A 21,309-nucleotide genomic window follows, 5' to 3' on the forward strand; every position below is an offset into this window, starting at 1 on the left:
TCTATTTTTCGTACTTCTATCGTAAATACCTTCCTATGTATTAACAAAAAAAAAGTCACTTGTAAATAGTGGGGTCCCTTTGTTTCCCATAAAGTTTTAAGTCATAATGTATTGTTTGACATATTATCGTTAGTCATAAAACTGAAACCGTTAACTTTTCAGGATTTTCCTAAGGTTATGCTATAGATAGGTTAGGTTAGGTTAGGTTTGTTTTGTGGCAATCCTGAAAAGTTACGCGTTTCTGAGAAAAACCAATTATGACTAACGAAAATTCTGACAATCAATACATTATGACTTAAAACTATTTGGGAAACAATAGAGACCCGTAAATAGTCACTGCCTTTAAAAAGTATAAGTGCCTCAATGTTATTAGACTTTTTGATTCTTTAAAACGTCTTTAGGTCAATAAAGCAAGTGAAAAATTATTAGAGTTAGACCAAGAAAAGTCTGCAGCAATTTTGACAGCCCACGCAGCGCAAGTGTTATTTATAAGTCATAATTTCATAGATGTTTCTCTTTCTTCAAATCGACCTTATTAATAAGAGATTAAAAATATTCAAAATTATCTTAAAATATTTTAATCTAATATTCAATAAGGCCCGGGACTGGACCTTTTTACCTGCACTGACAGTGGGCCTTCTTAGCAACAAGTACAAATTCAAAATAATTGGGAATAATAGGGAGCAACTGCTATTTTTGAATGCTGGGCCTTGTTACCCGCCGGGCCTCATATGCCTGCACCTCACCTACCTTATTTATTTGTTTTACAAGGGGAAAAGTTTTTGATTAACCGCTCGTGCTAATATTGATACCCAAACAAGCGAAACATTTTTTTTTATTAAATAGGAGGCAAACGAGCAGACGGATCACCTGGTGGTTAGCGATTACCGCCGCCCATGGACACCCGCAACACCAGAAGGGTTGCAAGCGCGTTGCCGACCTTTAAGATGGAGGTCTTTGAAGGTTTGAAGGTCGTATCGGATAGTTCATTCCACAGTTTGGCTGTGCGAGGCAGGAAGTACATTCACAAATTCAAACATTCTAAAATTGAACCACGAGCGTAGCGAGTGGTTCGTAAAGTTGAACCTTGAGCGTAGTGAAGGTTTCAAGGGACGAAGGTTAAATAAAATTTTCACCACATCAGCTCGTAAAGGCCCTCTTGATTGTTCGAAACGGATAAGAAAAGTGGCATTTAATTTGATGCAAATTTTGAGTTGTTTCCGTAGGTAAATTGGATCAGTTGGTTGGTAATATTGACGTTAAAATGATAAATATTGAATAACGTTAGTTTGAAATTGATTTTATGATAAAGTAAATATTATCGGAGATGATCGCTCTTAAGAGCCCTTCAACATGCACACTAGCGCCACTGCTAAATTATCGTGATTATTTAAATTTCACGAAAGATATTTAAAAAAGGGAGCCGCTACGGACTGTATTGTGTATTTAAGTACCTTTTGAATACATCATACTAGTTTTTATGTTGCTGGATTTATCAATCTATGCGTCCAAAGTAAAAACGGCCGTTTTTGTTTGAGTTCCTAGATTGACGAATCCAGCAACATAAAAACTAGTTTGATGTATTCAAAAGGTACTTAAATACACAATACAGTCCGTAGCGGCCCCAATCTTTAAATACCTGTAAAATAAGTGTAAATTTAAATAATCACGATTATTTAGCAGTGGCGCTAGTGTGCACGTTAAAGGGCTCTTAAAAATATATGTCGCTAGTCATTTATAACCTAAAAGCGCCAAATTACGCAAAATTATATTGAAATGACACCTGTGTATTGAATTTGAAGAATACTTTAACAAGGGTAGTTATCTGTATGACAATGCACCTAAAATAATTTTCAAATGTATCTATTATTTCTATACTTAACACGATAACGAATTCTACGTAAACGAAACCGCGGGCAATCCCTAGTATATAAATAAATAAATAGTATAAAAATAGTAGTATAGAAATAAATAAGGGAAGGTAAGTTTGCATTAGTGTACTGTGTAAAATAACTATTTACCATTGATAATAATTTTATAAACGCTTTGCGTATTTTTAAGGGCACCGCGCTAACCGCTAGCCCGCGACCGTCGATCGCTGCCTCCTGCCACGGCTCACAGCGCGGCGCGCGAAAACGCCGCGCGTTTGAAATGTAACTTAATATAAGCTCGGAATGCATACTTACGTATCAGTATTTAGTGTCGCCGTGATTTTATATTTCTAATCTTTTGTGTGAGAAGTAAGATCTTTATTATGACCGTGTAATATTATCTCTACAAACTTTAATTCAATATTGGCTATACTGCTTAACCAGAAATCAATATCTAGACAAGCACATTGTCTATATTTCTAACTTTTTACATGTATACTAAGTTGATAGATAATATCGTAATTTTGCAATATCAGCTACTCTAATTCTGTATTTGCATAATAATTCGTGTTTTTACGTTCACCAGAAAGCAGCTGTTCCAGATTTCTAAAAACCGAATATTGTGAATAAATTAAAGTGTTATTGAATATGTTAAAGTTTTTTGTAACTTTAATTTTATATTTACATAGTTATTTAGCAAAAATTGAAATATTTAAATATGGCCGAACGCTCCACCTAAAATTTTCTAACTTTTTACATGAATGTTATTTAACATGCTTACAATAACATATCAAAAAAGAAAAAACTTTAATGTTATCAAAACCCATTTTTGTTCCACCGCTGGTCTATACGTCACATTAATTTCTAGGTTTTTTGACCCCTCCCCCCCTCCTTGTCACACTTGGTCACATTTTGCAACTCCCTCCCCACCTGGTGTGACGTCACATTTTAGGTAATTTTGTTTTCAACGAAATGGGCAGTACTAACTCGGCATTATTTAAAAAAAAAATATTTTTGGTAAAATAAATATATATAATTTTATAACACAAAACCAATTAGGAACGAAAATTACCTACATACTTCCAAAACCTCATTATTTAAATGTACTGCGAATAAAAAAATATAAATTAATTTTCGGTTACTGATGAATAGTGATGAAGTTAAAGTGACATCACAGTGTTTGTGACTCCCCCTCCCCATGTCACAACATGTCACATTTTCTTGACCCCCTCCCCCCCAAACGTGTGACGTAATTAATGGATGACCCCTTAATGTAATTTTACTCATTGGGTAACGCACTTTCGATAACAATTTGAAGTTTTCTGATATCTGTTATATTTACGAAATTATAGCCTGGCTACACTTAACGATTACGCCCTGTATAAGTTACTTCGGGACGCGTCATGGTCATGGCCCAGAACCCATACTATCCGGGACACAGTTCTTTAATATTATGTGGGGCTAAAAAGGCCCTCTGTCAGTGCAGGTGACAAGGCCCGGTCCCGGGCCTTATTGAACGTATGAGATGGAATAGTAAATTTAAATATTTTAATATAGGTAATTATGAGTTTTTTGATTGCCCGATAAGTTTTAAGTAAGCATCAAAAGTATAAGCGTAGTACCTGCATTCATAATTTTAGATATAAGTAGTTCACTTCGAGTAGGTAAAATAGACGATTTCTTATATCTTTAATAATAAAACTCCTAGTTTTAATTTGGTCTATGTCTACAAACCGCATACTTACCATCGCACACCACCACACTGTTAACTGACAGTTCGTAAACCTTATTACAAAAGGCATAAGGTCTACCGATGGACAGTTAAGAGCGTCGCCGTTTGTACCTATCTTAATACAAAAGTCAACAACGAAAATAAATAATTACCTAATACGTCACATACCTATGACATGACATGAACAAACAAGGAAAGCTATATATAAAAAGTGTTTTTTCTCTGTCTTCTCACAAAGGAAAGTTTGACAGTTTTAATTCCTCAAAGGAGGTCAGTAGTTAACACTAAACTCGAAACAGCACCTTTAAAAAAACATTAGGGGTCACTGACCTGTCCCAGTAAATTGAGGTAGTGTGCGTGAGCTGCGTTTGTGCGTGAAATGGGGTAATTTGACAGAATCTGAAAATTTACCCTCCTCTACGCCCTCTTAAGTGATACTGAGCAGATTGGTAATGGTAAGAATCGTTAATTGAGTAAAAAATAAAAATACCAAATTTTCTACTATTTAACTCTGGTGATAACCCTATAGCATGTGCATATGACGGCTAGGTCAAGGATCTCCGTCGGGAAAGCTCGGGACTTTACGCTTTTTTCCGATCGTTGATAGAATCGCAATGATGTATGAATGACGCATAAATGACAAATGACAGCTTCTAACACTTTACAAAGCTCAAGTCCGGTCGTGTATGGAGTATTGCAGCCACCTGTGGGATGGCTCAGCTAAATACCAACTCGCCGCTTTGCACTCAGTGGAGCGCAGAGCCAGGAGGATGATTGGCGACAAGAAGCTAACGGCTAAGCTTCAGTCTTTGGCCCATCGGCGGAAAGTCGCCAGCCTGTCGGTATTCTACAGGTTGCACTTCGGGGAGTGTGCCCAAGAGCTACACGAGCTTATTCCACCGTCCCCATTCTACCATCGGACTTTTAGACGCACGGCCGGTTTCCATCCTTACTTGGTAGATATTCCATCAATTCGCACGAAGCGCTTTGCTTCTACTTTCCTTATGCGCACTGCCAAGGAATGGAATTCCTTGCCGGCGTCTATATTTCCGTGTTCTTATAACCCGGCAACCTTCAAATCAAGAGTGAACAGGCACCTTCTGGGCGAGCTCGCTCCATCGTAGGCCACGTCTACGCCTCGGCTAGTCTGTGGCCATGAGTAAGCCCATTCATAATTTAAAAAAAAAAAAAAAAAAAATCAGACGAATGCAAAAATATGACAAACAATTTTATTACTTCCTTAGATAATTACTTTTTGGCAATATTTAACACTATCTTCTCTTAGATATGAGCGCCGCGCCGGCGCGCCGCCGCCGCCGACAAAATTTTCGCGCCGCCGCCGCCGACGCTGCGCTATCGGCGTGGCATCGGCGTGACCTTGTTAGATACTACTACTTTCAGAATCAGATAATATATATTTAATCTAGTTTAGATCTTTAACGGCGCCAGTCTGAATTGCTTATAGATATTCAAAAGGTATTTTATGTCCATATAATTCAGAAATAACGAAAGTTTTCTGTTTGGTAACCGCACTACTAGTTTAGTATAGTGTTAGGGCAACGAAATAACTAAATTTGCCAGCTGGCTAGCTCATCCGGCATTCACCGCGAATTTAACCATTGCAAGCATGGTCGAATGTCTATAAAAGGTGTAAAAGGGAGTTTATATCAGATATTAAGCGTTTCCACGCTCAAAGGTCCGGCCGTTGGCTTCACATGGAAGGTCGCAAACGGAATCGGGTCTCATTTAAGCTTGGCCATTGTTCCAATTTCAAGCTTTGCTCTCTCATAGCCCAATCTTTGACCTCGCTTCGCTCGCATAGAAGTACCGCTATCTGAACCTCCAAGTTTTCGGCCCTGTTTGGAGCCTAACTTTCGGCCTCGCTTTTAAAATGCTTGGTTATTGGTTCTTCTCCGATCTTAGCTCCACTACCAGCACGGCCTTTGACCTCGCACGATTGCACCTGCAAGAAAGCTCCAGGTCTTTAACACTATGGCCTCAGACTTGCTTACATTAGACCAGCGGTCGGTAACCTGCGGCCCGCGGGCCGCATGCGGCTCATGAAACTGTCAGTTGCGGCCCGAGTGCCGCCTTGGCTATTTTGTATGTAATAGTCACAAACGACAATGTCTCATAAAGTCATAAATATTAACAAAGTACGGCCCGCGTCACCTCCGTTAACTACTATGTAGCCCTTGGCTGCTAAAAGGTTGCCGACCGCTGCACTAGACCACTAATTCAATTCCAAGCTCTGCTCTCTTGCAGCTTGGCTTTCGGCCTCGCACAGAAACGCGCCGTAATCGGCGCTCCGCGCATTCGGCCGTCAGCCAAGCTTACACTTGGCGTTTGATTCTAAGCTGTATGCTTATCTGCAGCTCAGCCTCTGGCCTCGCATGGAAAGGCGTCAGATATAGATATTGTAAATTTTGTTTATGAGCATGTACCTTTTGTGTAAATAAATTAAAAAAAAAAAAAGACTCAGGTCTTCGGTGTTAGGTTGAGACTAGGTTCAGATATTTAGGTTGAGCTCGGCCTTGGGCCTCATTTTTTGGCATAAATCGGTTTGTTGGGTCGATATTGGTTAGTGACGGAGGTTGATTTTCCTCACTTCGGCTCTTTGGATTGTCGACCAGACGTTTTCCTGTTACAGTCAATCCACTACTTTTTACTTAGCACAAAAGATAAGGGCCTCGCAAAGATCTTCCGGCCAAGGCCTCGGCAAGATTAAGACCACCTCTAATGCCGCTCGATACCGTATAAATAGTAATAAAACGTTTTTCGTACCTTTATTCAATAAATTTTGCAGGAAATTGAAAAATGCACTTATTTTATAACTTTCTTACAGCAAAAACACGTATTTTCGGTAAAATTTTGGTTAGAATTATTTTTTCATTAATCAAAGGTGTTTCAAGGCCACGCCGCCGATTCGCCGCCGCCGCCGACCGATTTTGACCGGCGCGCCGCCGCCGGCTAAATGCCTATCGGCGCTCATATCTATCTTCTCTTCACATACGGTTTTCAAATGTACCTCCGTGTCTTATAATGTACGCCGCAGCCCGCACCCGAGCCCGCGCACATTGCCCATACGATAAGTGTATGCTTTTCGTCATTTTTCCTCCGCAGATTGTCACAAGCAGCAATTAGCCTTTAATATCTCATTTCGTCTGCAGTTTCACATTCCGTTTGGTGCACCATATCTTTTACACAGCCCCACAAATTTAAATAACCACGAGCATCTAACAACGGCATTTTTATTTGAAGAATATGAAATAAGTGAAATAAAGTAAATATGAAGTGAAGTTCAATGACAATTTAATTTCAAACATCAGACGTCTTGTCTATTTCCTACCACGCAAGAAGGTTTGTTAGTTAGGTATTTAAGAAGTATTTATATTTATTCTTGATTTATTCTTAGTATTTCATTTTTGCAAGTTCATTTGCTGCATCAAACACAACCTACTTGTAATTTTTAATTAATTTAGATAGTTTCCAATTATTCGAAAATAATTTTGTGAAACGTGTTAAGAAACTAAAACCTTTTCATCAGTCAAGGAAACCAGAGATATTTATAAGACGATTGCATACTTTTGAGTGGTTGTCAATGTCACAATTTGAACTGTCGTTATAAACAATGTTGTGGTTAGTATTATTAATATTAAGGAATAACATAACTACTTCATTCAAGTATTGAACAAGTGGAACCACTAAGAAAGCGAAAATCCTGCTACGATTCCTACCGTGTTGTAAGCAGACCTAAGAATAGTTGGATGGCAACAAATTATTACAACTTCCTGTCGTATATTGATTGTTTACAAGTAAGTTCATTGACCCTGTCACCTGTTAGGGTTAGAACAAAGTAGTTTTTTGTATGGATGTTTAAAAGGTCATAATTTAAAAACGGTTGCCAATATTAACATAGTTTCTATGGAGAAAATATAGAGCTTAGGCTAAACAATCCCCCTTTTGCGGAAAGGATCGTCGTGCCTTTCCACCCTGTATATACTGACTTCGATATTATGTAGGCGGCAGAGGGTGGACGAAATTGAGTTTTTACTATTTCTGTCGTGAGTCGATGCAAAGTTCTCACCGCGTTTTTCTCGCGTCAACTTCGTCAGCTACTATTTGGAAGAGACCTTTAAAAAACCCAAGAATTAGGATTGTTCATTTTTTTTAGACCCCCATTTTTATTTTATTTTCTGAAAATATAGGTTAATTTAAGATACCAATTTGAATGATTTAGTAATTCGTGGCTCGGTTGAATATTTATAATTTATTGAAAATATGAGATACGACTTCTCGTAAATTACATGTCGTCGGCTGATTAGGATAATGCACAAGCAACAACAAGCATTAAAAAAATAGTTGTCATTGTCAATTGATTGTAATGTCACCTGTCGACAATGTCAGTGTCACGTGTTTCTATAAATAACAATCGTCTGGAATGGAAAACTCGTTTATTTTGAATCATTAATTTCAAAATACCTACGCTATAAATTTGAGAAAGCTGATTCCAGAAATCTGCCTAAGTTAAATAATATAACTTAGTTTTATTGGAGTATGTATCCATATAGCATCCAACTCCAACCATAACTTGGCTGAAATCAAGGGAGCAAAAATACAAATGTAAGTTACCTACATCATATATATTTTAACTGATTCGATTTGTAAGAAGATTGGATTCATAAAATCGTTACAAGCGTCCATTGCTAAAGGTAGCTTAGCACCCAGTGGGTGCTTTCTACCGGCTTGTCACCATTGTTTGGATATTGTACTACATACTTATACTACTATATTAGGAACATGCCAATTTTGCTAATTATATCCTATTATTTCAGGTCATCGTGATTCCTATTTAGATACAGCTGTGAGATATGTAACTGCACTTGGGCCCAGAACAAAGTTGAGCATTTTGTATTGAAACGAACGTTATTTTAATTATTAATCGTCGTAATACTTTACGACCGTTAAATAATGCCTGGGAACAGAATAAATAACAAACCATACACTTCTCTTCTGGATGGTCAACAAGAAGCCATCATTGTCAGATGCTCGTGCAGAACATGATAAACATACATTTAATGTAAAGTTACTATTTTTTTTTGGAAACATACTTATATAACATATTTCCCAAATTAATAAAAAAGTAGGTAAACAAAAACATGTTTTATTATTCACAACTCTTTATTAAGTCTTGTCCACCATGATATCAGCAGCTTGAACTGCAACATGTACCTGGAAATTAGAAATTATATCTTTTTAAAGCAGTTTGAGGCTGAATTTTGAGTATGGCTATGTATTCTTGTATATTCCTTCTTTCTAGTAGGCACCATCTCTGTTTAACGGTTTGCCTTTAGATACTCTGGCTACATTACCACAGAAAATAAATAGATACCACGACCCTACCAATAAAGTGAGCTTTTAAATACTTAATTGTAGTAAATTAATATTAATTTTATACTTACATCAACGTGATTCTCACAGCAATACTGTGTGTAACACGTGAAGTAGGTAGGTATTCCAAGTTTAATTCACGGCACCATCTTTCACGTCGTAGGTCTTCGTGGATTCGAACTATTATTTTTGTGAATCATTCCCACACATAGGAACAAGGTTTTTAATATATTATTAAGCAATGAAATCTACTGTTTAGGTATTAATTATAAATCAAATTGTAACAAACAAGCGCAGCGGTTTAACTGAAAATTTTTGTTATGACAATCGATGACAATGATAACTTTGACAATACGTGAGTGACAGATTTATTTACTATGGTTCGATAACTTTTATTATGCAATGACTTTACATTCAGCCCAGGAGAAGGTCAAACTAAGGTCATAAGGATATTTGTTGAAATATCTTCAATCCTCAATTATTATATCGCAGCAAATGTCGGAAACTGTTTAAAAACCTTATATCTCGAAATGGTTTTCGAAATAGAACATTTGAAAAAAAATGAACAATCCTAATTGGAGCTTACTCTATATTGACCCAGCATTTTGTAGTATAATTGAAGAGTGCAGAATTTTGGTTATAATTTGTATATTTTTTCTAGTGACGAGGAACTAGAAATACCAGAGAGAACCGACAGCGGGTCAGCAGGCCCATTCTCGCAGTGCCGGCTGCTACTGGCGCAGCTGGGCACGCTGGCTCCGTCGCGACGCGCGCACGCTCAGCTGCTTCGCCGCTCTGAGCGCCTGCTGCGAGAACTGCGGAATCTAGACGCACAGAGGTACGAAGTAACTACGAAAATAAGCTCGATGACACTAATATTTTTGACAAGTTTAGATAAAATTAATCGCTGCTATTATCATCAGCATTATACTAATTACTAAATCGATCTTTTAAGGTCAAGAGTCAAGACTACTACTGCTGTACTAACAATAAGGTTTAATTATTGTCAGTAACCAGTGGGAACGATGGTGTCTTCCTTTTTCTTTTTTGCCTATGGGCTTGTTATAAGAGAAGAAAGATGAAGGAAGTTAGGGACATGAAAAAGTTATTCTAATTTTAGTTTCTCTACGGACCTCAATAAATTATCTTCTGTATCCAAATGTAAAATGTTGATGCAGGTGTCGAGAGACTCACAAAGTGGCGGTGATCTATGTGGGCAAAGGGCAGGAGACCCGCAACGAAATCCTGTCCAACCGCTGCGGCAGCCCCGCCTACGAGGCCTTCCTGGCTGCCTTAGCGTGGGAGGTATGTTTTCTTGACAATAAGATGAGGGTTTTATGTCTGCGAAACTTGTAGAGTTGTAGACTCGGGTTTAAATTCCGGTAACGACTTATATTTTTGTGTTGAGCGTATATTCTTGAGTTATTGATGTGTTATTGTTATACTTATATACATTTTAGTATCTATTTAATACGTATGATGAACTAGACGGCCTCAGCAAGCACGTGGAGTAAGTTTACATTTTATTCCAGGGAGCCAGGTGACAGTCGTTTATAGATCACGCCAAACGAAATTTAAAAAGTTTTTGGCAATTATTTCATTTTTGGTACAAGCTTTTATTGCTGACTGTACTTTTCTTACGACAGACAACTAATACTCATCGAGACAATTCTACAGAGTTCCTATGGCCACCTCCTGTCGCCATCATGAGATCAGCTCGATGGTACCATAATATTACATTGTCGTCCGATTTATACATTCATGCAAAATTTCAGCTCAATCGGAAACCGGGAAGTGGATCAAATTTAACTTGCAAGATTTGATTACAGACTGACAGACAACGGGACATGTGAAAGTAAAAAAAAAATATGGAAATATCACGTAACTTTTCGTTGCACCTGTCTTCCCGATACTTTGTTACTTTTGTGAATGTACGATTGTGATGTGTGTGATGTTGTGTGTGCAGGTGGAGCTGGAGAGCCACGTGGGGTTCACGGGCGGGCTGCGCGGCGGCGGCGGCGCCACAGCGCCCTACGTGGCCACGCTCACGCTCGAGGCGCTCTTCCACGTCGCCACGCGCATGCCCGCCGACACGCCCGACGCTATACTCAACAAGGTGACGGTCATACGATTTTATGACCTATTACGATTGTAGAGGGTTTAAAATCACTTTGTGAGCATTTTCACAGACTTTTATGTTTCTGACTCGAAACGCCCACACTTGGCGTGCGCGCTTGACCTTGACGCCGACGCCGATCCTAAGTGAAACAACAATTGAAGTCCGAGACCATGAAATCTCACCTCCTTATTTACAAAACACTTGTTGAACATGAACACACAAGCAATCAACGTACTAACAGTCAGATATACGAACATTTTTGCAGTCGTAATCAACGTTTATGAATAAGAATCTAAAGTTTTGTTATTATTTTAGACACGGCATCTCGGCAACGACGAGGTCCACGTAGTGTGGAGCGAGCACTGGCGGGCGTACAAGAGAGACACGCTGCCCACCCAGTTCTGCGACGTGCTGATCGTGCTGTACCCGCTGTCGGCCGGGCTGCTGCGGGTCACCGTCTCCAGGAAGCCTTCCGTGAGTACTGACAACCTTACCTTGAGTGGGTCTTATGTCCTCGCAGTAAGGTTCAGTTTAGTGGCGGGCGTACAAGAGAGACACGCTGCCCACCCAGTTCTGCGACGTGCTGATCGTGCTGTACCCGCTGTCGGCCGGGCTGCTGCGGGTCACCGTCTCCAGGAAGCCTTCCGTGAGTACTGACAACCTTACCATGAGTGAGTCTTATGTCTTCGCAGTAAGGTTCAGTTTAGTGGCGAACTTATGATCTTATGTATTTTTAGTAAAGTTCAGTTGCGTGAGGAGCGGACAAGAGAGACAGGATGCGCATCTACATAAGTATTCAAGAGGTTACTCGGGCGACTGAAAGCGAAAGAATTTAAAGATTGTTTTTGCTCGAAAATACAATTAAATGTGCAATGAAAGCTAACTAGCAAGTATGGTACGCTCACAATAGTTATTTGTACAACAAGAGATCAAAGTTTGATATTTCTTCGAGTGCTTATTTTGAGTCCCGCGTGCATGCGAAAGATTCTATAATCTAATTTAAAATCTTGAGCGTAGTAAGGGATTCAAAAGCGCACGAGATGTAAATAACTTTGATCTCGTGTAGTACACAAAATTTTTCACCCTAAGCAGTGAGAACATACTTAGAGGGACATAGATAATAGAACCCAAGTATGTATATCGAACTTGTATTAGACCCCGCATGTTGAAATGACATTTGACTATAAATTCTCTCTCTAGTTCCTCGTCACTAAAAATCGCATTTTGCTCACTGTTTTTAAGAAGCAAAGTACCTTTGTTTGAGCTGCTGAGGTGAAAATTAAGTTGAATGACTTTTATCGCCGATGGAATGGAGACAGGTAATGCGTGAGAGGCGGTTTGCCCTAGCGGTAGTGAAATTGTGATATAGCAACGATGACTCTTAGGCAGTTTTTGACTCACCAGATGGGGTTGATGGGGGTTTAAATTTTAATACTTTGTCAATAATCACAATTATTATTTTGCAGGTGGCAGTGTTCGGTCCGCTGTGGGAGGAGGGTATCGTGAGCGTGGAGTGCTGCGCGGCGCTGGTGCGCGGCGCCGCCACCGCGGGCGGCCGCGCCGTGCGCGCCACCATGCCGCTCTACCAGCACGCGTATTCCGAACGAGCGAGGAGCTTACAACAGCTGGTGCAACACCACACGCAGCCGGCGACGTTCGAGCACTTCGTGGAGCGCGTACGCGAGCCCGTGCCTGCCGTTACACAGCCGCAGGGTGGGTTATAGTCATCTAGTGTGTAGCCACCGTGCCGCTTTATCAATAGAGTTTGATAGTTTCAGTTCGTAATAACTATTTGAATGAATTATTTGCAGAACAAAACCCCGGGCGTCTAGCGGCGGCGCTCCTGGACGCGGGCTCGGCGACTTGGGGCGGCGGGGGGGTGGTCTTGGGCGCGGGCGCGGGGGACGCGCTGAGCGTGTCGCCGCGCGCCGGCAAGCGCCTGGGGCCCTTCAAGCGCCCGCCCCACCCGCCGCCCGCTGAACCCGCGCAAGGGCAACCCGCTCCGGCGCCCGCGCCGGCGCCCAGGAAGCACCGGTGAGCGCCGCCTCTCTCCTACACGGTCCCCGCAGGCCGACCGACCGATTCTAATGAACGACCGACTCCTAACGGCCCACCCGTAGCCTGTTAACGGCCTTCTAAAACTGGACCGGGCGAATAAGCGAATCGAAATAATCTGTGTCAAACTAAATGGGCGAGACGGCATAAGTGCGAGCGAGAAATCTGATTATAACCCTGCTTCAAATAGAAAATGCCTCGGACACATATTATCGGTATTAACTTTATAAATAGCTACGTCTGCGACAAGTTTAATTTAATAAATGGGACACGTCCAACTAACACACTAAATGATATACCTCGTGCTTAGAGTGAGTTGCACCAAAACCACCTATCGCCATCAAAGCGTTCGCTAAACTTTATTAATTTTATTATATGGAAAATTCCATAATACCTTGCTGACTGATGTTGATCAATCCGTCAATTGTGGCTGATGCACCTAACTCTTGCAACAAACCGTCTATCACCGTTAAAGCATTCGAAATTTTTTTTTGTATGGGAAACTTTATGCTTCACGGATGTTTGACCTTAATCAATCTGGTAAATGTGGTTGGTACAACTGGTCCTTAGTCTGCCAGTTTTTTTTTTATGTATTAAAATTTGTTTAATCCTAATAAATTGATAATTTTATACTCTAGCCACCCAAAAGCTTATAAATAAGTCTCCCATTTCATTCTAAATTGAATTATATTTTTACTGAATATTTCGTTGTCTGGACGGCTAAACGTTAATCCCTCTTTGTTGCTTTGCTGAATACTCTAACAATAAGCACTAACTTATATACTAAAATGTGTTATGCTTTATTGTGTTTTATATGTTTTTTACTCACTGTTTCCTGTACCACTAACTCTATCCGCCGCGCATTTTATAACAACTGTCAAATTACAATAGGCCTAATAATATGCTACATAGGCATAATTAAATGACACAATCTTTCATTTCTTCAACAGAGTGTCCCGACAGCCTGTCCTGTAAATGTTGCACGTTGCACCGCCGGTCGTTCGTTCTGTGCCGTTTGCATGTAACACCAACACCACAATATATGTACAAGTACTTTACCTCACCCTGTTTGAATGAAGTTGATTTCCATTGTTAAAGTCGTAATAGACTACCGCACCGCACCGTACCGCGTCTTGGTGCGGTGCGATGCACGTATATTTATAGTTCGTTTTTTAGCATTAGAAAGAACTTGAAAGAAGGTAAGCGATTTTGACATGTCTTTTAATTGAAAAACGCTTTTTAAAAATCAGTAATTATTACTTATGAAAGCAGAAGAATATAAATGATCGTATCAGATTCGTAATTGTTAGATATTTGCCCTAACTTATTTTTAAAATGTGTTTTCAATATAAAGACACATCAAGATTGTTTACTTTATTTCTAATGCTAAAAAAACGAACTGTAGTATGTAAAGTGGTCACCGTACGTGCGTTAAGGACGCAGCTATAAGTTAGAGCGAGAGATATTTTGACCGCACCAAGGTCGCGGTGCGGTGCGGTAGTCTGTTACGGTTTTTAAGGAATACACGTTGTCAAAATGGGCAAGTTCCCAAATGCATGTCCAAAATCTTCACTATCACTTAAAAACTACATAGTTTTAGATTAAACTAACACTGTCAAGGCATGTGCACACTGGATGCGTATGTATACAGATCCTTATGAGAGACGGCACACCGAATGCGTGACTTGTGCGTGTGCGGCTCGAACAAGCAAACACGCACGTATACTATAACATGATCTTTAGCCCGCCTGAAATTACTTGCATATGAAAATTCAGGCCTATTATTATGATGTTATATGTCATCACTACTTCGAAGAGCTCGTATCTACAAACTGTAGGATAAAACGTTGTAAGTACATAAGAAAATAAGCATAGGGCTGTATTATAGACGTCATCTCGTTATAATGAGATTTGCAAATCGTCACCTAGGCGTACCCATTGTATGAGCTTAATTTATAATTATTATCTAATATCTAGGTATTTTAAAATATTAAAACATGATAAGAAGCACATACTAGATATATTCGAAGTAACGACGATTGCTAGTGTATTGAGATCTGTGGCACAAAATATATATTTATTTATTTTGCTATATGTTTAAATCACTGTGATTTAAAAGGTAACCATTTGTGTCAATTTGGATGAGATTTCTGTGAGAAATTAAATCAGAAAGCAACTATGATTGATCTGATCGCGTTCAGCAGGGCCGTAGCGAGTGGACCTATGAGGCAAGAACTATCGTCAACGTTCTGCCTCGAGAATCGAGTTTTTGTTATATGTGCTTATATCGCTAGTTAGAGCGAAAGAAGTAGATAACGAAAGTCTATGAATATTTTTCTTCCGCCTTACCCGTAATAACAGCTCTGCCAGCATAACGTACATCTGCCCTGCTTATCGCATGTGCAGTACTTGCACGAAAAACATCGTTTAAATAAAGAACTTATTCAAAGAGGACAAGATAAACAATTGCATGTTTTTTCAACTGCGATTACTACATGTGTTGTTAGCACGGCAGACATACGTAACGCGTACCGCGTAACGTGCGTGGCACAAATCTACCTACGGCATAGATGGTAGAATCCTATAGAAGTGGTATACGCGTGCCTCCGTGAGGGACAAAACATACGCAATGCGACACTATAAATTGTCGAATTTATTTGTTGCCCACCATAATACATACTAAATTTACGGACGGGAATTTAAATAATGTCAGACTGTGAAAGACAAACAATAATAGCGCTTTCGCAGCTACTCCTACTGAAAGATACATAACATAAGTAAGACTATCCCGTTCGGTCATTTCCCCCCACCCCTCATGCCAGATGCCAGATCCAGTTATATACTAAACTGCTAAACGTAATTCAAGACCAAAAAAAGTAAGACAATGTTGCGATTGCAATAATTTGTTTGTAAAATAGTAAATTCCTTTTGATAAATAATCACGCTAAGATATTTTATTTATTCGTAATTTTACTCCTACTATTTAAAAAAGTACTTTTATTTAATTATTTTTCCTTAAATACAAGACGCGCTAGTAAAAAGGAGTAACATTGTTTACTTTTTTTGGTCTTGAATTACGTTTTGCAGTATAGATTTATGACCTACGGCCCTGTCTTCGAGCCGATCAAATCAAGTAGTGTTTGTATTATCAAAGAGATGCCTCTATTCTAAATTCTCTTTGGTATTATGCATGCCTCAAGATAAAAAATGTTATTAAACGATAAAATAACATTTCTGCTTAAAACATTTATAAAACTAAAAGTTGAAAATCATTTTAGTGATTTTATTCGTCCAATAAGAGATTAGTAGTATTGCGGACTTAATGAATTTTTCATGTACTTAATTAATTATTAAGCTTAAGAAGTGTATCTCGCATTTAAATATGTAGTGTTGATGTTTGTAAAATATTTTTCATGTATTCAAATTCGTCACGAGTATACGTGATATATTTAACAAACATTTAACATTCCATTGACGTTCTCTGTATATAATGTACACTAGTTGTAGAGCTTTAACGTTTCTATATTATAGGAATTTATTATTTATGTTTACTAATTTTACTTTTAATTTGCACATTAGGGCCCCCCACATCTGGCGTCTTTCGAGCGTCGGCGTCTACAATTCTATGGCCGCTGCTCGACGCAACGTCGACTGCATAGCGCTGACCAGACGCCGACAGACGCCGACGCTCGAAAGACGCTAGATGTGGGGGGGGCCTTAGAGTTGCGTACTTGACGAAAATTATGTTCTTAATACAGGATGGGCAAAAAATAAGTGCAGTGCAAAAAAAATTGGCTGCTTCATATATTTTGGCTGATCCATTTTCTATGGAAGGGTAAACATTTTTCGCGAATTCGGAGTTGGTCCCATAGTAAAAGTTGCTCAGTATAATCCCAAAACCTCTCTCGCAACGGGAATGCACTTATGTTTTGGCCACCGTGTAGGTACAGTCAACAACAGAGCTATGAATACATACAAAGTGCCAAAAATATGTATACACGACCTTAATGTACAGGCAATAAAGTACTGTACATATTATTGACACTTTGCCTGTATTCATAGCTCTGTTGTTGACTGTACTTATATGGAACATTTAGTTTTATCTGATCTAAGTATTTTTTAAAGCACAGTTCTGTTGTTGTTTTGAGTCTACGCATGAGTATGAGCTAAGTGATAGCAAGATAAATGCTGGCCAATGGAGCTGGCGTTTTCTCCTCAAGTACCAAAAGGCGCAGCTGCGAATTCCTCAGAACTTTCACGGACTTTCATTTAATATAGTCCTACTACTGAAAATTGCCTTACTGAAATTTCCATTTAGTTTCTTTCCCTTGTATGTTGCCTTAAATAGTAGATTACCGAACAACGAACCTCCACCGTCTAACACTGATAATATTTGAGGTTACTCTGCCTAATATGTATTGTATTATTATTTATAGTAGTGTTACTTTGTTTTATATGTTTTAAGAGTATTCTAACTCTTTCTAGTTTACCATCTGATGCTTCCTGACTTTTGACTAATCTCTAAGAATATCTAGGTATTGCTTTCAGTATGTTCTATTACTTCTATTGGCTTGTTTGTGAAATAATTTTCGGTATGTTATTATTTTTGTATTAGATGTTGTCATTGGTGCTTTTATTACAAAAAAAATCTAAAACTACATTCCACACTAGGTAGCTTGTCTTGTCATATGGAAATGCTAAAATATAAGGAATAAATATTGTTCATGTTGACTTATTATTCTGTGAACCTGTATGTATTTGTATTTCTTTCATGTTGCTTGCATTTACTTCACATACAGTTAGCCTCAGTTATATGATGTATAATTTAACCGAAGGCATTCCATTTCAAATATCTAGTGTCTGTCCTCGCCCTGTTATTTCCACTTACCTAATTTTAATCAGTATTTTTATAGATGTTAAGACTGACACAAGATTTAAGTATGTATTGTATTGAAATCACTAAGTATTAATTTAAATTGTTATTTACATTATTTAAAATGTGGTGGTTTTTACACTGTTAATTAACTAATTTATTATTATGATTGAATTCCCGAATTCAATATGTCACGTAATTTAGAAAAAAAAAAGTTTTCCAGATATTAACCCACAGACATTATGTATGGTAACCAAAATTTTTATATTTAACGCAATGTAAAAATAAAGTTTTTGTTAAACTTTTAAGTCTTTTTCTTTCATGGAATAACAAATCAAAAACAACTATAAGTAAGTACAAAATAGTTACTTTAATTACGTTTTTGGTAACTTGTACATGCCACCTTGCAGCACCAACTGGTGAGTTCTGACTTTAGTGTCCAGGAACTGTCGGAGCTCCTGCAGGCTGCACTCAGTGCCTGGAGCTTGAGATGCAAACATTTTCAGCATCTGATGAATTCTGTCTAGAGGCAGAGAGTCCAAGTTAGTTAACATGCCTACAATGTAGGACCAGAACACTTGAAGCTCCCCTTCTCTCTGATCATGAGCTGATGCCATAACACTCTCTGTCTCATCATCCTCACAGATCATCTCTTGTACTTGGTTGGCTGACACTTGAGACTTCTTAGCATCTGAGCTGTCCACTAACACATAAAAGTCAGTACTTTTCTCAGTAATAAAACCCATGGACTGCCAATACGTTATTTTTCTCCTTAGAACAGTTATTGGCACTTTCATGACCTGATGCAACTCTTCTAGTGCCCATTCAGGCTTATTTTGGAAGTGCATTATGAGAGTGGCATTAAACGGAGAAACTATTAAGTCAGTTTTCTCACCTCCAATTTCAATCTCTATATTTACATTACCAAGGTGCGGCTTCCAACTTAAAGTTCTACTACCCTTCAATTCTTCAAATGTCTTTGTATAAGCTTCAAAATGTTTTTTAATCTCATCAGGCAATTCCAAGTTTTCATCCTTGAAAGGTGGCCAGAATTGAGCAGAAAGAATCATAGCATTTGATGTAAATTTCTCATTTAGTGCCTTAAAATTACTATGTTGCTGTATCAATGCATTAATTCTCTTTGAATCTGATATGTCCTTCAGCATCACTTCACAGAAATGCAGTTGTGATTCTCCAAATCTTAATTTGAGTAATTCTAAATATCTTATTTCTTTTTCTGTGTTTATGACATTTTGAGCCAACAGTCTGTCTGCTAGGAGTGTCCTATATTCATTTACAAACAATTCCTTGCTACCATACACATTGACCAGCATGGATATGATGTCACTTGCTTTCCTGTCATTGGCATTAATTTTAGGATCAGCATCCACCGGATCGGGGGTCCATTCATCCCAGGCTTCTTCTTTTTCATGATCACCATCAGCATCTGTTGCAAATTTGGCTAATTCTTCTGCCAGTTCGCTGCCAGCTCCATCCTCTGTAAGACTGCTGACAACGCTCCTCACTGTGTCCTCCCTGTTCCGCAGATAATTCCTGACAGGTTTGGTGACAGTCTCTAGAATAACCCCCGATGGATCAAGGTGCTGCAAAGCTCTAATAGTAGACACATAGGCTGTGAGGATATCTGGAGTATTCACACCGGGATGCAGCAGCCTAGTTTCCAATGCACTTTGGAGTTTCTTACATAAGGTGGCCCTCAAGTCTGTCTTATTTAAACACAGTTTAATATCGTCTATTGCAGGCTGGGAGTCTGGATAATCAATGATAATGATGTTAAATAGTTGGTCTATTCTTAATTTAGTATAACTGTGGTACAAGTAGTAGCTTAACTTCTGTTTAAACTTCAGAATTGCATTCTGTATATTTTTGTCATCTGGGGGAGGCTTGGAAGATCCAGCACAGTATATCCTTGTGAGCCAGGACATCACAGTGGTGTCGAGCCAATTCTCCAGTGCACTTATATGTGAAACATCAGTGCCAGTGCAAAGTTTCTGAATGTGAGAGTCTATTCGCAGCTGAATAAAGCTTGTAAGCACCTGCCCTGTCAGTCTTTCTAACAACTGCAACTCCATTAATTTCCTATTGGTGTCATGAAATACTTTTACAATATAAGCACAATTGCATTCTGAATATTCATTTGAACATCCCGCACATGTAACATCTTCACTCATGTCGGAACTCTCGTTTTCATTATCAAAAACATTAAAAGACATTTTATAAAAATGATTTATGATCACCTGGAAATCCAGAGGCAGTTGTGACAGCAAAGTAGCCCGTATAAGCTGCTTGAATCCTAAAATAACATCTTTCTCTCCAAATATAGGTTTATTATCACAACAACCGTTATTCAGGATGGTCAGTCGCCGCAGCATCGGCATAAAATTCGAGACAGACTCATACAGGTCGTTCACAGCTGACTTGAAGAGTTGGAATCCTTTCACCTCCTCTTCAACGACAGTAAACTTCGCCCAGAAGGATGGTGTTATGTGTTGGCGCACATACTTCTCTGTGTGCAACAATACCAAATCTCTTATTCTAGCAGCAATGCCCAAACCAACAATGATTTGTTGAATCTCATCGTATTCGGCGTTTGAGCAATCGGTAAACAATGTATCGTTGAGAATTGGATATGCATAGGTTATCTTATTCCAATATACTTTTAGCTCTGCTCGTTTATGAGCCATTTTAGTAACAAAGGTCTGTATATTATTATCTTTTCGTTTAATTGAACAACAGATGGACAGAAAAACCAAGTGATTTCAGCGAAGTTTCAGTTTCAATTTCTACTAATTCTACTCAATCAACTGTCAAGTGACTGATTTGACAGAACACAATGTATGTTCGGATACTAATTCTGAAGTGGTAATAGGGTCTCGTTTTTACCCTTTGGGTCCGGAACCCTAAAAGGCCATTATGATAGAGTCAGACCATGAATAGTCTGCAGCAGATTTGACAGCCCACGCAGTAAAAGTGTTATTTAAAACGTCAAACTTCTATGAAATTATGACGTAAAAATGACACTTGCACTGCGTGGGCTATCAAATCCGCTGCAGACTTTTTTTGGTCCAACTATATTCTCGAGAAAGTATAGACGGTCAAGCAAATCTTGTCAGTAGAAAAAGGCACGAAATTCAAATTTTCTATGGGATATCCCTTCGCGCCTACATTTTTTAAATTTGCCGCCTTTTTCTACTGACAAGATTTGCTTGACCAAGTATAGCTACTTTTTATTCTTTAGAAAGTAGCT

At 38.8% G+C, this 21,309-nt stretch overlaps 2 protein-coding genes and 1 long non-coding RNA gene across 3 annotated transcripts in view; 2 read left to right on the forward strand and 1 right to left on the reverse strand.

The window, feature by feature from the left end:
- Positions 1-13,151, forward strand: part of LOC134673623 (probable Rho GTPase-activating protein CG5521) — a 66,534-nt gene extending 53,383 nt beyond the window's left edge. The window contains exons 29-34 of the mRNA XM_063531622.1: positions 9,656-9,832; positions 10,173-10,299; positions 10,961-11,110; positions 11,429-11,587; positions 12,580-12,826; positions 12,925-13,151. Of these exons, the coding sequence (XP_063387692.1) occupies positions 9,656-9,832; positions 10,173-10,299; positions 10,961-11,110; positions 11,429-11,587; positions 12,580-12,826; positions 12,925-13,151 (1,087 nt within the window). The remainder of the gene's footprint in view (positions 1-9,655; positions 9,833-10,172; positions 10,300-10,960; positions 11,111-11,428; positions 11,588-12,579; positions 12,827-12,924) is intronic.
- Positions 13,152-16,854: 3,703 nt separating this feature from the next.
- On the forward strand, positions 16,855-18,344 carry LOC134673112 (uncharacterized). Its single transcript, XR_010099418.1, has 2 exons — positions 16,855-17,117; positions 17,282-18,344. It is a non-coding gene; the product is annotated as an uncharacterized LOC134673112 (long non-coding RNA).
- Positions 18,345-18,388: 44 nt separating this feature from the next.
- LOC134673111 (anaphase-promoting complex subunit 2) lies at positions 18,389-20,850 on the reverse strand. The gene has a single exon (XM_063531048.1). The coding sequence runs from the start codon at positions 20,744-20,746 to the stop codon at positions 18,416-18,418; it is 2,331 nt and encodes a 776-aa protein (XP_063387118.1). The 5' UTR covers positions 20,747-20,850; the 3' UTR covers positions 18,389-18,415.
- Between the last annotated feature and the right edge of the window lie 459 nt (positions 20,851-21,309).

This window comes from Cydia fagiglandana, chromosome 18 (assembly GCF_963556715.1).
Source record: "Cydia fagiglandana chromosome 18, ilCydFagi1.1, whole genome shotgun sequence".
In the NCBI taxonomy this organism is placed as follows: Eukaryota; Metazoa; Arthropoda; class Insecta; order Lepidoptera; family Tortricidae; genus Cydia; species Cydia fagiglandana.

Excerpts from the sequence above, each read along its gene's own strand:
- LOC134673111 (XM_063531048.1), bottom strand. The coding sequence starts at position 20,746 with ATGGCTCATAAACGAGCAGAGCTAAAAGTATATTGGAATAAGATAACC.